Here is a 17,156-nt window from a genome sequence, read left to right on the forward strand (position 1 = left end):
TTGTTATATGTTGCAGACCCAACTAACTGTGGGCCTCTGATAAATACGTAGCTATACCTTGTAGGTCTGACTGTGGGCCAGGAGAGCAATCCAGTCAATGAATTAACCAAGTAACTTAATCACCTATATAACTACTTACCATATTAAGAATCTATAATAACAGTAAGGTTTTCATTTCTAGTGTCCATTCTGGCCTATGAGTTACCTAAGTGAAGTGCTTCATATTTTTAAAGCAAACAGACCTGGTGTGTAAGATAGCAGAAAAATCCATTCAAGAGAAGAGAATGGGTAATGAATGTTGACCTACTCAGCAAAGACCACATCCCATGAAGGATCTTAAAAATGGAGATGGTGGTGTAATTGTAATGTGCCGGCAGCACCTCATCACAAACACTGATGTGCTTGAAACAGAACATCCACAGCATCAAAGCATTCATCCTGCAAAGCTAAATGTATTGGGTGGGTCATTCTGCCGAGATGGACAACAGTTCCCATTCCAATATCAGGCTATATGGAGAGGTGACCATTCATAAGCAGCACAGCAGGCCCTTCAAATAAATGTTTCAAGGACTCCCTGATGGGGTCTCTCTGAGTGCTGCAAAGGCCATCACAGGTGGGTAGTGCAGGCCATAGATTATGATGTCTAGAGATGCTATATTGAGTGTGGTACAGTCACCTTTGAGTCTGACTAATCAGCAAGAAAGACAAAAGAAGAAGGAAGATGGATGTAATCTACACCTTCCCATCCACCCAATGGAAGAGAATCTGCCAATCATGGATATGCCTGATTAGCCGTCAGAGGGCTAAAATCTTCCTAAAATTTTTGTCTGCAGAGAAAGGCCAAAAGAGGGATATAGAAAAGGAGACAGGTGGGACTGGTGTGTGGAAGGAACTGTAAGACTGTGTAGTTAATAAACTCCATCTACAAAGAGAAGTGTTTCGATTTTTGTCTCATTGACCTGCTTGGATCCAAAAATTGACATTGATCACAGAGTAAAAGGACCAAGTGTAGCATGAAAATAGGTTCTATTTTAATTTTTCTGTGGAAATTTTGCAGTGATCTGCTCATTTTTATTTGCAGACAGAAGAAGAAGGACCTGTCTCATTCCATGGTGTAGCATATGCTAATATGGCTCCATTATTGTATCCAGGAGTGAAGCGGATTCGAGGAGCATATCCAATCTTCCCTTTCAATGAGTTTGATATAATTGAAAAGGTAACATTGATGCAGTCATATTCTGTAATTGGGAAAGAATATCAATGTAGATTATGAGTCAAGAACACACTGTATACATTTTTGCTCATCATATTAGGTAAGGACAAAACAAGAGATGTGCCCTTTCTCTGTCTGAAACAGGTATTAGACTTTTGCATATGTGAATATTGGCCTGAATACTTATTTTCAGAAAAAAATCTCGAAGATAGGTTTATCTTGAGGCCTTTGAATGTTTTCCAGGAAACCTGACCAGCCATTACTTGCAAAAATGGAAGGTCAGTAATTTACTGGAATGTGGCGCTGGAAGAACCAATACATTAAAAGAGATAATTGCTGCTCCCAAGCCTCCTTCTGTCAATTGACTCCACTCCCAACCTGATCCCCAGTTGTTGGTTTAGACCTCCCAGTCATCATGACTCAGGATTTGTGGCCCCTGCCACCAACTGAATAATCTCCAACCTTTGCAATACAATCCAGTTACTAATTCCAACCCAACGTTTGAATGCTGATGGCACCTGTTCCAATAGCTCCTGCAATATGAAGAACAACCCAAACCTCAAGCAGAGTGGTGGAGGAGAAAGAAAGAAAGCAAGCAAATCCTGCAGTCCAGACTGCAATATCTTGTGGGGTATTCCTCCCTATGCACCCCTAGATCTATGCTTTCAGAATTAGCATTGTCATTCACAAGAAAGACTATGGCAGGAACCCACAAACCCAATTACTTGTCATCTGATTACGAACCCAAACTTTGACTTTCCTTCACCATAAGCTCTTTAAGCTTTTCCATTAGCACTGAAATGGCTCAACATCTGGACAGCGCCAAGGCTTACCATAAGAACTGTGAGTAGGATTAGGTAATTCAGCCCTTTGCCATTTAATAATGTCGTGGATAATCTCATCTCGGCATCAACTCTACTTTTCTGCCCACTCCCCATTACTAATTGAAAATCTGCCCATTACCTCCTCAAATGTATTCAATGTTTACCTTGCTGACATCAGAGCCATCGGATAGATAATAAACTGTGCTCCTCACATGCAAAAAATCATTATGGTTCAATATCTGGAAAGTGACTTTGTAAGTGCTCATGTCATTTTACAAGTTTACATTGCAAGAATTTCTGAGAGATATATGTTACTGAATATGCCTGATTACAGAAAACCAAAAGGACTTTATTTCAATAATGCCTTTCATGACCCCCAGACATAGTTGCTCAATAAATGGGAATATTTCAGAATTGTGGACTGGGAAAAGAATGCAGTTTTACTTATATAGTGTCTTTTATGCTCTTGTAATGTCACAAAAATCTTCCTGAAGCACAGTTAATGTTGGAATCTAAGAAAACATTGAAGTTAATTTTCAAACTATAAATCTTTTGGGCAGAATAAAATACATTTTCTTGAATTAGCTTAGGGATTGGTGAGAACACTTGGAGAAATCCATCTCTCTTCTTCAAAAATGCTATGGATTCTTTAATGCTGGCCTGAGAGTACAGCTTGCATATAATTCCTCTGAAAAATGATACATCCAGCAATGCAATGTCTTTTGAATCAAGGGACTGAGTGTACAGTTGCTAAATTAGCTAATGATGCAAAAAATATCTAGGAAATTAAGTTGTGAAGATGATGTAAGGACTCTACAAATGCATTTGCATAAGTAAGTGATTTGTAAAAATGTGTCAGATGGAGTATGATTATGAAAATGTGCACATGTCCATTTTCATCGGAGAACAGAAAAGTACCACATTACTTAAATAGGGAGAGATTGCAGAACTCTGAGCTACAGAAAGATCTAGGTGTCTTGTTATACATATTGAAGAAGTAATTATACAAGTATGACAAGGGATTAAGAAGGCAAAATGAATATTGTAGCTTATTGCAAGAGGATTGGAACATAAAAGCAGAAATGTTTTGGTGCAATGATAATGGAGTAAAATGTACAGTTATAATCTTAATTGAGGATGGACATAAATGTGTTAGACGCATTTCAGAGACCGTTTACTCAGCTAATACTAAGGGTGGGAGTGAGTTGTCTTATGAACAAAGGTTGAAGAGGCTGGTTCTGTATCCATTAGGATTTAGACGAATTAGAGGTGATCTTATTGAAACACCATGTTTTGAGGGGATTTGAAAGCGTGTGTGCTTAAAGACTGATTCCTTGTGAGACAGACTAGAACTAGGGAACACAATTATTTTTGTTTAAAAAAGGTATTCCATTTGAAATAAGGATGAGAAAAATTTTTTTCTCTCAAAGGATAGTGGAGGCTTTAGCACTCCCTTTCCCACAAAGTGGCGAAGGTGAGGTCATTGAATATTTTTAAGGCAGAGATGGATAGATACTTGTCTAACAAGGATTCAATGGTTGTTGAGGCTATATAAGAATGTGGAGTACAGGCCACAATCAGATCAGCCATGAAGTTATTGAATGGTAGAATGATTTTGACGGGCCAAAAGACCTCCTCGTCTTCCCAATTTTTATGTTTGAATGGTCATCACCCTCATTACTGAATGAATATTTCAGTAATAGAGATTGATGCCATGACCTCTGTTTTAAAGTTGTGAGGGCCTCCTCTGCGGCAGGTGTGACATTTAAAAGTGCACCTTAACTAATTAGTTGGATCTAATATTTAGATACTGGTGGTATAAAATTGAGTAAATTAACTGAAAAGTAGGCACAAGGCATTCGTAACAATAGTGAGGACTGATGACAAAAGTAAGAAAAGCAAGACAGAAACAGGAATAGGCTACTTGCCACATGCAAAGTGGAGGAACAACACCTTATATTCCACGTCGGGAGCCTACAGCCCGATAGTCTGAACGCAGAATTCACCCGTTTCAAAATCTTCCCACCTCCAGCATCATTGCATGTCCAACCCTCCCTCTCATCCCTGTCTCCTTGACCTGACAGAACCTGTCTATTTCTTCTCCACCTATCCACCCCACCTTTCCCACTGACCAATCTCCACTGCTCCTACCTGCAACCACCAATTGCCATTCCACCTACCTGCCTCCAGCCCCACCCTCCTCCCTCTAGTTATTTCCCAGCTCCCTTCCCAATCCTGATGAACAGTCCTTACATGAAATGTTGATTCTCCTGCTCGTCTGATGCTGCCTGACCTGCTGTGTTCCTCCAGCTCCACACTGTATTGACTTGGGCTAATTAATCCCTCAACACAGTTTGTCATTTGGCCCACATTCCAAATGTCTTTGGCTGGCTAAATTCTATTATCCTCATTTGGAAAATTAACAATCAATCTAGCTTTGTTTGCAGTTTGTGGTAGACCATGCCAAACCCTTTTTCACCCTATCATCCTGGGTAAGAATTTTATGTGTGATATAAACAAGAAAAAAGACAGTGGAGAAATGAATATGATGAGAAATTTAAAGGTATCACTTCTAAGTTAAAGCCAGTTAAAAAAATGCTGATCACTTCAGTAAATTTTCAGAAAACATTCAAGTTTTAGAAAGAAGCTTTTATATTCCATCTTAATTTATATTTTCTTATGACATAACCTCTCTCATTAATGTATTTATTGTGAATGATTCAGACAAAACGTAAGAACCGGGAAGGTTCTGGTATTCCAGGTGGATTGAAGGGTGCAGCTTCACATGCCAAAAATCCCTTGAATAAGATTAAAGATGATAAAGCACCGAAGGAAATACATAAGAAGGTATGATTCATGTCATTGCCAAATCTTGCATTATTGTCACAAGTCTATGTTTCACTCAAAGTGAACAGTGTCTTCACTGGCCCAAAGCCATTGATGCTGTTTATTATCCTCATCCATTGTGCAATGCTAATTTTCATCCTCCCCATCATTAGTTTGATTGTGCTGTGTTACTGCTTGTTCTTTTCACCTGATATACATTGTAGGGGATTCATACTTTAATACTGGAGCCCTTATAAGAGTTTATAGAAAATTGATGGCATGGCAGCTTGGTCCATAATGTCTGTGTCAATGGATAAGCCACTTTCTAGCCAAATCTCACTTTTCAACTGTTGGTCCATAACATTGTAGATTACAGCACTAGCACATCTCCATTTTATTTTAATGCAAAAGAATTTCTGCTTCCACTACTCTTTTAGGCAGCAAACTAAACTCTGGGCATAAACAATTCCCCAATCTCCTTCTTATCCTTGTGCCAATTACTTGAATTCTTTGCTCCTGGTTAATAACCTCTCTGCTCCTCTTTCTCAGCACCTCATATTTTTGTACACGTTAATTAAATCTGCCTTCAGCTACCTCTCCTAAAGAAAATAACCTTGGATCTATAAGATAATAAAATGTGAGGCTGGATGAACACAGCAGGCCAAGCAGCATCTCAGGAGCACAAAAGCTGACGTTTCGGGCCTAGACCCTTCATTAATTCTCCAGCATCTGCAGTTCCCATTATCTCTGATACTATTTTAACCTTGGATCTATATCCAGTCTTTTCCCGTTGTAAGTAATCTCTATCTCTGGCACTTTATAAATCTCCTCTGAACCCTCTATAATGCAATCCGTAATGCAGACACAAGAAGTCCATGCATGTTCCCTGACTGTGGGTAATGATGTTCCAAAAGAAACTGAGATAAACTTTCTCCTTTTATATTCTGTGCCTCAGCCACAAAAGGAAAGGATCCCATATCATAGATATATCATAGAACAGTACAGCACAGAACAGGCCCTTCAGCCCACTATGTTGTGCCGACCATTGATCCTCATGTATGCACCCTCAAATTTCTGTGACCATATACATGTCCAGCAGTCTCTTAAATGACCCCAATGACCTTGCTTCCACAACTGCTGCTGGCAACGCATTCCATGCTCTCACAACTCTCTGCGTAAAGAACCTGCCTCTGACATCCCCTCTATACTTTCCACCAACCAGCTTAAAACTATGACCCCTCGTGCTAGCCATTTCTGCCCTGGGAAATAGTCTCTGGCTACCAACTCTATCTATGCCTCTCATTGTCTTGTAGACCTCAATTAGGTCCCCTCTCCTCCTCCTTTTCTCCAATGAAAAGAGACCGAGCTCAGTCAACCTCTCTTCATAAGATAAGCCCTCCAGTCCAGGCAGCATCCTGGTAAACCTCCTCTGAACCCTCTCCAAAGCATCCACATCTTTCCTATAATAGGGCGCCCAGAACTGGACGCAGTATTCCAAGTGCGGTCTAACCAAAGTTTTATAGAGCTGCAACAAGATCTCACGACTCTTAAACTCAATCCCCCTGTTAATGAAAGCCAAAACACCATATGCTTTCTTAACAACCCTGTCCACTTGGGTGGCCATTTTAAGGGATCTATGTATCTGCACACCAAGATCCCTCTGTTCCTCCACGTTGCCAAGAATCCTATCCTTAATCCTGTACTCAGCTTTCAAATTCGACCTTCCAAAATGCATCACCTCGCATTTATCCAGGTTGAACTCCATCTGCCACCTCTCAGCCCATCTCTGCATCCTGTCAGTGTCCCGCTGCAGCCTACAACAGCCCTCTACACTGTCAACGACACCTCCGACCTTTGTGTCGTCTGCAAACTTGCTGACCCATCCTTCAATTCCCTCGTCCAAGTCATTAATAAAAATTACAAACAGTAGAGGCCCAAGGACAGAGCCCTGTGGAACACCACTCACCACTGACTTCCAGACAGAATATTTTCCTTCTACTACCACTCGCTGTCTTCTGTTGGCCAGCCAATTCTGTATCCAAGCAGCTAAGTTCCCCTGTATCCCATTCCTCCTGTCCTTCTGAATGAGCCTACCATGGGGAACCTTATCAAATGCCTTACTGAAGTCCATATACACCACATCCACAGCTCGACCCTCATCAACTTTTCTAGTCACATCCTCAAAAAACTCGATAAGGTTTGTAAGGCATGACCTACCCCTCACAAAGCCGTGTTGACTGTATTTGATCAAGCCATGCTCTTCCAGATGGTCATAAATCTTATCCCTCAGAATCCTTTCTAACACCTTGCAGACGACAGACGTGAGACTTACCGGTCTATAATTGCCGGGGATTTCCCTATTTCCTTTCTTGAAGAGAGGAATTACATTTGCCTCTCTCCAGTCCTCAGGTACGACTCCAGTGGAGAGCGAGGATGCAAAGATCTTCGCAAGTGGCGAAGCAATTGCATTTCTCGCTTCCCAAAGCAGCCGAGGACAAATCTGATCCGGGCCTGGCAACTTGTCAATCTTAATGTTTGACAAAATTTTCAGCACATCAGCTTCGTCTATCTCTATCCATTCCAGCATGCACACCTGCTCTTCAAAGGTTTCATTCACTACAAAGTTCGTTTCTTTTGTAAAGACAGAAGCAAAAAACTCATTTAGGGCTTCCCCTACCTCCTCAGGCTCCACACACAAGTTCCCTATGCTATCCCTGATCGGCCCTACTCTTTCTTTGATCATTCTCTTATTCCTCACGTAAGTGTATGTCTTCTGAGCAACCTTATCTATTGATGCTCTTACCTTCTGGAATCTGTGAACATGCAGTCCGAGGTCCTTTTTATGTTCTTCCACTCTTTTCCAGAATCCTGCAATTTATTATGCGCTCCCTTGCATTGGTTGCCCTCTCAAGATGCATTACCTAACCTGTCTCTGGATTGAACTCCATTGTCACTTTTCTGGTTACGTGACCAATCTGTTGGTTTCTTCCTGCAACTGACAGCTTTCTTGCTCATTATTGATATACATCCAAAAGCTGTATCATGACTGTTAATTTGCTGTAAATTACTTCACTATGTCCTCTACATATAAATCTAAATCTATGTATCTGTATCCAAAAAAATCAACCCCTTTGCTTCCTTGACAGTAAGATAATTTGGATCCAAATTTCTTCTTGCCCTAGTGTCTCATGGGGTAGGTATTAAAATTAAACAATAGTGAAAATTCATCTGCACTGAAACCTTAATCACAAATTCAGCCTTCTTTTATACAAGGCGATGGCCTAGTGGTATTATAGCAAGACTATTAATCCAGAAACTCAGCTAATGTTCTGGGGACACAGGGTTTGAATCCCGCCATGGCAGATGGTAAAATTTGGTTAAAAAGTATCTGGAATTAAGATTGTCAGGAAAAACCCATCTGGCTCACTAATGCCCTTCAAGAAAGGAAATCTGCCATCCTCACCTGGTCTGGCCTACATATGTCTCCATTCTCAAAGCAATGTGGGTGACAGTCAGGTGCCCTCAGAAATGGTGTACTAAGACATTCGGTTGTATCAATTGTGAATGATGCCTCAATAAAGAAATGAAACCGATGGACAACCAGGCATTGACCATAGGTACTGGAAATGACAAAAGCAAAAACAGCCCTGCCAACTCTGCCAAGCCCTCTTCACTATCATCTGGGAGCTAGTGCCAAAATCGGGAAAGCTGTCTCACAGACTAGTCAAGCAGCAGCCTGACATAATCATGCTCACAAAATAATATTGTACAATTTCATAGACACCACCATCACCATCCCTGGATATGTTTTGTCCCACTGACAAGCAGAGGTGTCAGCACAGTCAGAAGGACACCATCCTCCCTTGGCTGATGAGTCATTATTCCTCAGTGTTGATTAACACTTGGAGGAACCACTGAGGGTGACAAGGGTAGAAAATGTAGTCTTGGTGGGGAGACTTCAATGTCAGCCATCAAGAGTGGTTTGGCAGCAGCGCTACTGATCAAGCTGGTCAGGTCCTAAAGTTGCCAGACTGGGTCTGCGGCAAGAACTGAGGGAGCCAACAAGAGAGAAAAACATTCTTGACCTTATCCTTACCAATTTGCTAGCTGCAGATGCATCTGTCTATGATGGTATTATTAAGATCAAGCACCATGCAGTCATTATAGAGGCAAAGTCTTGCTCTCACATTGAGAATACCCTCTATCATGTTGTGTGGCACTATCACCGTGCTGAATGGGACAGACTGCAAACAGATCTACCAACTCAAGACTGTGCATCCATGAGGTGCTGTGGGCCATCAACAGTGGTAGAAATGTACTCCAGCACAATACGCAACCTCATGGCCCCCATTCTAATGATGACCATGAACCCATTGTCTATTGTTGGGAAAACGATCTGGTTCACTAATGTCCTTTAGGGAAGGAAACTGCCAACCTTACCTGTTATGGCCTACATGTGACTCCAGATGCACAGCAATGTGGTTGACTCCAAACTGCCCTCTGGGCAATTAGGGATGGGTAAGAAATGCTGCTTGGTCAGCAACACCCTCATCCTCTGAATGAATAATAAAAAAATTCAATCATCACCATCAAGCCAGGCAATCAACCCTGGTTAAGTGAAGAATGCAGGAGGGCATGTCAGGTGCAACACCAGGAGTACCTAAAAATTAGGTGTCGACCTGGTGAGGCTACCAGGCATGACAAGTTGAGTACCAAACAGCATAAGCAGTACGTGATAGACAAAGCAAAGCGATCCCACTACTATTGGATCAAATCTAAGATCTGCAATCCTGCCACATCCAGTTGTGAATGTTGGTTCCACAAATATTCCCATTCTCAATTATGAGAGAGCCCAGCATATCAGTGTAAAAGATAAGGCTAAAGCATTCATAGCAATCTTCAGCCAGAACTGCCAAGTACATGATCCATCTGAACTTCCTCCAGTGGTCCCCAGCACCACAGATACCAATTTGTTTCACCCCATGTGATATCAAAAAATAGTTGGAGGCACTGGATACTGCAAAGGCTATGGGCCCTGACAACATTCCATTGTACCAAACTCGCCACTCACCTAGCCAAGCTCTTCCAACACTGGTACAACACATTGACCTGACAATATGGTCAATTGCCCACTTTTGCCCTGTACACGAAAGGTCGGACACATCCAACCCCGCCAGTTGAGATTACTAACAATCATCAGTAAAGTGATGGAAGGTATAACTAACAGTGCTATCAAACAGCAATAACCTACTCATTGTCACTTGGGTTTGAGTTCCGCCAGGGCCACTCAGCTGCTGACCTCATTGCAGCCTTGGTTCAAAAATGGTCAAACGAGCTGAATTTCAGAAGTGATGTGAGAGTGACAGCCCTTGACATTGTGGCCACACTTGACCAAGTGTAGTATTAAGGAGTCCTAGCAAAAACTGGAATCGAGGGGACAAAATCTTTAATGGTTGGAGTCATACCTGGTACATCGGTTGTTGGAGGTTATTCATTCTTAGCTCCAGGACATCTCTGCAGGAGTTTCTCATGGTAATGTCTTAGGCCCAACCATCTTCACTTACTTCATCAAGTGACCTTCTTCCTTTATAAGATCAGAAGTAGGGATGTTCGTCAATGATTGCACAATGTTTAGCACCATTCACAACTCCTCAGATATTGAAGCAGTCTATGTTCAAGTGCAACAACATCTGGACAATTTCCAGACTTGTGCTGACAAGTGGCAAGTTACATTCTCATCACACAAGTTACCATCTCCAAGAGAGTCATAGTCATAGAGCCATACAGCAGGGAAGCAGACCCTTTAATCCAACCTGTCTATGCTGACCAGGTATTCCAAATATAATTGGTCCCATTTGCCTGCATTTGATCTATATCCCTCTGAACCTTTCCTATTCGTAAACCTGTACAAATGTCTTTTAAATGTTGTAATTCTACCACTTCCTCTGGCAACTGATTCTGTACACGCATCACCCTCTGCGTGAAAGTGTTGCCCCTTAAATCCTTCGTAAAACTATTCCCTCTCACCCTTAAATTTTGCCCTCTGGTTTTGGACTCTCCACCCTTGGAAAAAGACCTTGGCTTTTCACCTTATCAATGCCCTTCATGATTTTGTAAACTTCAATGAGGTCCCCTCTCCATATAACCTCTCCTTATAACTCAAACCCTGCAGTCTTGGCAACATCCTCAAATTTTTTCTATACCGTTTCTGGTCTTGTACAGCACAATATGATGTCCCAACTCCTATGCACAATGCTCTGACCAATGAAGGCATGCATGCCTTCTTAGCCACCCTGAGCACTTTGGTGATAGCGATCACAATTCTGTCATGTTTACTTTAGTGATGCAAAAGGATAGGTGTATACCACTGGGCAAGAGTTATAGCTGGGGGAAAGGCAATTACGATGAGATTAGGCAAGATTTAGGGAGCCTAGGATGGGGAAGGAAACTGCAGGGGATGGGCACATTAGAAATGTGGAGCTTATTCAAGGAAAAACTCCTGTGTGTCCTAGATAAGTATGTACCTGTCAGGCAGGGAGGAAGCTGTAGAGTGCGGGAGCCATGGTTTACGAAGGAGGTGGAATCTCTGGTCAAGAGGAAGAAGAAGGCTTATGTTAGGATGAGATGTGAAGGCTCAGTTAGGGCACTTGAGGGCTACGAGGTAGCCAGGAAAGACCTAAAGAGAGAGCTCAGAAGAGCCAGGAGGAGACATGAGAAGTTGTTGGCGGATAGGATCAGGGTAAACCCTAAGGCTTTCTATAGTATTTAAGGAATAAAAGAATGACGAAAGTAAGATTAGGCCCAATCAAGAATAGTAGTGGTAAGTTGTGTGTGGAGTCAGATGAGATAGGGGAAGCGCTAAATGAATATTTTTCAACAATATTCACTCTAGAAATCGACAATGTTGTCGAGGAGAATACTGAGATACAGGCTACTAGACTAGGTGGGATTGAGGTTCACAAGGAAGAGGTATTAGAAATCCTTCAGAGTGTGAAGATAGATAAGTCCCCTGGGCCGGATGGGATTTATCCTCGCCTTTGGCATTGATCTTTAACTCGTCATTGTCTACAGGAATAGTGCCAGATGACTGGAGGATAGCAAATGTGGTTCCCCTGTTCAAGAAGGGGAGTAGAGACAACCCTGGTAATTATAGACCAGTGAGCCTTACCTCAGTTGTTGGTAAAGTGTTGGAAAAGGTTGTAAGGGATAGGATTTATGATCATCTAGAAACAAATAAATTGATGAGGGATAGTCAGCACGGTTTTGTGAAGGGAAGGTCGTGCCTCACAAACCTTATTGAGTTCTTTGAGAAGATGACCAAACAGGTAGATGAGAGTAAACCGGTTGATGTGGTGTATATAGATTTCAGCAAGGCGTTCGATAAGGTTCCCTACAATAGGCTATTGTACAAAATGCGGAGGAATGGAATTGTGGGAGATAAGCAGTTTGGATCAGAAATTGGCTTGCTGAAAGAAGACAGAGGGTGGTAGTTGATGGGAAATGTTCATCCTGGAGACCAGTTACTAGTGGTGTACCACAAGGGTCGGTGTTGGGTCCACTGCTGTTTGTCATTTTTATAAATGACCTGGATGAGGGCGTAGAAGGATGGGTTAGTAAATTTGCAGACGACACTAAGGTTGGTGGAGTTGTGGATAGTGACGAAGGATGCTGTAGGTTGCAGAGAGACATAGATAAGCTGCAGAGCTGGGCTGAGAGGTGGCAAATGGAGTTTAATGCAGACAAGTGTGAGGTGATGCACTTTGGTAGGAGTAACCAGAAGGCAAAGTACAGGGCTAATGGTAAGATTCTTGGTAGTGTAGATGAGCAGAGAGATCTGGGTGTCCATGTACACAGATCCTTGAAAGTTGCCACCCAAATTGACAGGGCTGTTAAGAAGGCATACAGTGTTTTAGCTTTTATTAATAGGGGGATCGAGTTCCGGAATCAAGAGCTTATGGCGAAGCTGTACAAAACTCTGGTGCGGCTGCACTTGGAGTATTGTGTACAGTTCTGGTCACCGCATTATAAGAAGGATGCGGAAACTTTGGAAAGGGTGCAGAGGAGATTTACTAGGATGTTGCCTGGTATGGAGGGAAGGTCTTAGGAGGAAAGGCTGAGGGACTTGAGGCTGTTTTCATTAGTGAGAAGAAGGTTGAGCGGTGACTTAATTGAAACATATAAAATAATCAGAGGGTTAGATAGGGTGGATAGGGAGAGCCTTTTTCCTAGGATGGTGACGGCGAGCACGAGGGGGCATAGTTTAAATTGAGGGCTGAAAGATATAGGACAGATGTCAGAGGTAGTTTCTTTCCTCAGAGAGTAGTAAGGAAATGGAACGCTTTGCCTGCAACAGTAGTGGATTCGCCAACTTTAGGTACATTTAAGTCGTCATTGGATAAGCATATGGACGTACATGGAATAGTGTAGGTTAGATGGGCTTGAGATCGGTATGACAGGTCGGCACAACATCGAGGGCCGAAGGGCCTGTACTGTGCTGTAATGTTCTATGTTCTAACTGTGACGCAACTTTCAGAGAACTATGTACCTGAACTCCGAGGTCACTATGTTCGACAACACTACCCAGGACTCTACCATTAACTGTATAAGCCCTGCACTTGTTTGTTTTTCCAACATGCAATACCTTGCATTTATCTCAATTAAACTCCATCTGCCACTCCTCAGCCCATTGGCCCAATTGATCAGGATCCTTTGGTAATCTTGTGTAACCTTCTTTACTGCCAACAATACCACCAACTGTGGTGTCATCGCAAGTTACTAACTATAGCTCACGAAAGTCTCTTCCAACTCGTTTATATAATGACAAACAAAAGTGGGCCAGCATCAATCCCTGTGGAACACTGCTAGTCACAGGCCTCCAGTCTGAAAAACATCATCCACCATCACCCTCTGTGTCCTACCACCAAGCCTTCACCAGCGTGTCTACATACGAATCTAACCACTGCTCCTTGACATTCAATGGTGTTATCATCATTGAACTCCCCACTGTCGCCATTCTCGTGGTTACCATTGACCAGAAACTCAACTGAACTCGCCACATGAACATGGCGGCAACAAGAACGGGTCAGATACCGTGGTGCTTAATTCACCTCCTGACACCGGGAAGCCTGTCCACCATCATCTACAAGGCATGAATTAAGAGTGTGATGAAATACTCTCCATCTGCCTGGAGTGGTGCAGCTCCAACAACACTCAAGAAACTTGGTTATATCCAGGATAAAGCAGCCATCTGAAAAGCACCACATCCACAAACATCCACTCCTTCCCCCACCAGCACTCAGTAACAGCAGTAGGTAGTACACAATCAAATCAATGTGTACTATCAAAAGGTGCACTTCAGGAATTCTCCAAAGATCCTTGGTCAGCAACTTCCAAACTCCCAACTACTACTGTGTAGAAGGACAAGGATAGCAGAAACAAGAGAACACCGTTATCTGCAAGGTCTCCTTTCTGACTTGGAAATATGTCACTGTTCCTTCACTGTGTCTGGGTCAAAATCCTGGAATTCCCTTCCTACGGGCATTGTGGGTCTCTCTGCAGCGCATGGACTGCAAGAAAGCAGCACACCACCACCTTCTCAAGGGCAACTAGAGACAAGAGATAAATGTTGGCCAGTCAGGAACACCCACAGGCCACAAATCTGATTAAAAACAAACTCAGAACTGTGCAGCACAAATTTGTCACAAACAAATGTAAAATCATTCTAATTCACATTTACATCAGTTTGACTAAGTTTCAGTATTAGAATGAAAATATTGTATATTAACCTTGCCTAGAAGCCTAAAATGTTTGATATTCCACATGTCAAGTCAGACCCCTCCATTCTAGAGTTTTGTGTTTTTGAAAAGCTGCAGTCATCATCTTTACCTTAAAAGGGGGCTTTGAATCAAAGGCATCGGATAGTACAAATTGAAGACAACAAACCGTTAAAAAAATCTTGTATTTGAATAATTATAGACTATGCCATGATACTCAAAGCTGAAACTGAATTTAAACTTCATCAAAGGCTGTTTTCCCAGGATACTGTTCAAGTTTCGTCTTGGTTGGCATTTGTTTGCCCTAGTTTAACAAAACACTTCAGAGTTACTCATCTGATTTTCCTGACGCAGTATTGATTCTAAAATTAAGGGCCTGCAGTTCCTTTAAAGGATAAAAAGCAATTCCTGGCTGTGATAGAGTATATGTCTTCACTTTCCTTCTGTCTGGGATGTTTTATTGTGATTTCGACGTTTGTATTTCCTTGCCTGTTCAATATTAATGTTTATTATTGTCCACTTGTAGAACTCAGTCAATTTGAAGTCAGTTATGCCGGATCATGTGATGGAGTCAGACGTGCCAAATGTAGCTAATGTGGAAGGAGAGGTACGTTAAAATAGCACATCTTGTACCAAGGGACAACTATGTATGAATTTTTGTCACAAAATGAATACACGGTGCTTTTGAAATTGCGTGGGACCTTTCTTTTGCCCAGCTAGCAGTTCACTTGATTGGCACCACATCCACAAACATCCACTCCTTCCACCACCAACACTCAGTTGCAGCAATGTGTACTATCTATAAGATGCACTGCAGGAGTTCACCAAAGATCCTTAGATAGCATTTTCCAAACCCATGACCACTTCCACCCAGAAGGACAAGGGCAACAGATACAAGGGAACACCACCATCTGCAAGTTGCTCTCCAAACTACTCACCATCCTGACCGGGAAATACGTCACTGTTCTTTAATTGTTCCCTCCCTAAGGATATTGTGGATGTATGTACGGCAGGTGGACTGCAGCAGTCCAAGAAGGCACTTTTTCAAGGGCAAATAGGGATGGGCAATAATTACTGGTCAGCCAACAATGCCCACATCTCATGAATTAATAAAAAAGTGCATTAAAAATAAGTGAATAAAAGGGTAAGATTTTAAATGTGAGGTGTTGAGGGACTGAGAAACAATGCAGGTAATGAGATGAGAATGATAAGTGGGTAGATGGCTCAAGTTAGGAGGAGCAGAATTTTGGTTGAACTGTGCTATTACACAGTGGGCAGGGGAAAGTGGAATGTCATATTTAGCCCAACAAGCTCAGATTAAAAAGTGGGAAAGAAGAGGGGTGCCTTCTTTGAAGGGGGTGCCCTGAACTGATCCCCCACTGCTGTCCGTTGTATCCCTGACCCGTCCCTGATCAAAATCCCCAGATGTATCTCAGTCTAGTATCCATGTTGCCTTCTCCCTTGGGGTTCCTTCCAGCAGTGTCCATTACTTGCTCATAGTGATGCTGATATACTCGAAATCAGAAAAGTCAGCAGCTCTCAAGGCTTGATGCTGCTGCCATATTACTGCATAACCACAGTAAGCCAAGCTAAACATAGACACGCACTGGAATTCCTAGAGGCATGGTTCTCAACCCCCCATAATGCAATCAACAAACATAGAATTGGACCCCCTATACAAATCCATACAGAACAGAACTGGAAATGACACTACTCACCATAACAGACCGGACAGAATATAAAGCCCAAGCAGAGTAGGACAACGTTGCTTCATCGGAGGCCTCACTGATGATGTTACCTAACACGGTGACAAAACGTCTGAACGAAAACAAGCTAGTTTGGTGAGCAAGTCAACAACTTCATAACTATTGCTGCAGGGCAACCTGTTTTCAACAAGGCTAACTGAAGACTGGATTGGTGAACAAGATATCTTCTCCATCCTCCTTCTCCCTAACCCCAGCAAAATTGTGGTTTGCAGCTCCATATTCAAGAAATGATATACTTGCATTGGAAGTGGTACAGTGAAGGTTCACTAGACTGATAGTAAAAACAGTAGTTTCTGGAAAAAATCAGCAGGTGAGGCAGCATCTGTTGGCAGAAAGCAGAAGTCAATGTTTCAGGTCCCTGTTTTTCTGATTTCCAACATTTTAGAATTAGGATTGGAACTTCCTTTATTGTCACATGTACTCAAGTACAGAAGTACAGGAGTATAGTGAAAAGTCTGCAATGTCACCTCTCATCGTACCATCTGAGGTACAGAGTACCTAGGTACAAATCTTAGATACAAATAGATGAATAAAAAGAAAAGAAATTGCATTACCTCACAGTGATTGATAGTATAAGTTAGAAATAAGACATAATCAAAAGGATAAATATTACAGTTAGACAAACATTTCATTGCAGTAGCTCAGGGCAGGGGCTTCCACATGTGGTCTGATTGGCCTTGCAAGCTGCTGACCACCCAGCCCAGAGCTAGCCCAACAGCTGACCCAGCTCCACTCCGGCTCTGGTCCTCAGCCA

The 17,156-nt window shown here is 42.3% G+C and overlaps 1 protein-coding gene across 2 annotated transcripts in view; it reads left to right on the forward strand.

Annotated features, from left to right (window-relative positions):
* Positions 1–17,156, forward strand: part of cfap70 (cilia and flagella associated protein 70) — a 91,016-nt gene that overhangs the window by 22,600 nt on the left and 51,260 nt on the right. For both annotated transcript variants that reach the window (XM_048552364.1, XM_048552363.1), the window contains exons 10-12: positions 1,082–1,216; positions 4,762–4,884; positions 15,163–15,243. In XM_048552364.1, coding sequence (XP_048408321.1) covers positions 1,082–1,216; positions 4,762–4,884; positions 15,163–15,243 — 339 coding nt within the window. The remainder of the gene's footprint in view (positions 1–1,081; positions 1,217–4,761; positions 4,885–15,162; positions 15,244–17,156) is intronic.

Source organism: Stegostoma tigrinum, chromosome 23 (genome assembly GCF_030684315.1).
Source record: "Stegostoma tigrinum isolate sSteTig4 chromosome 23, sSteTig4.hap1, whole genome shotgun sequence".
Classification (NCBI taxonomy): domain Eukaryota; kingdom Metazoa; phylum Chordata; class Chondrichthyes; order Orectolobiformes; family Stegostomatidae; genus Stegostoma; species Stegostoma tigrinum.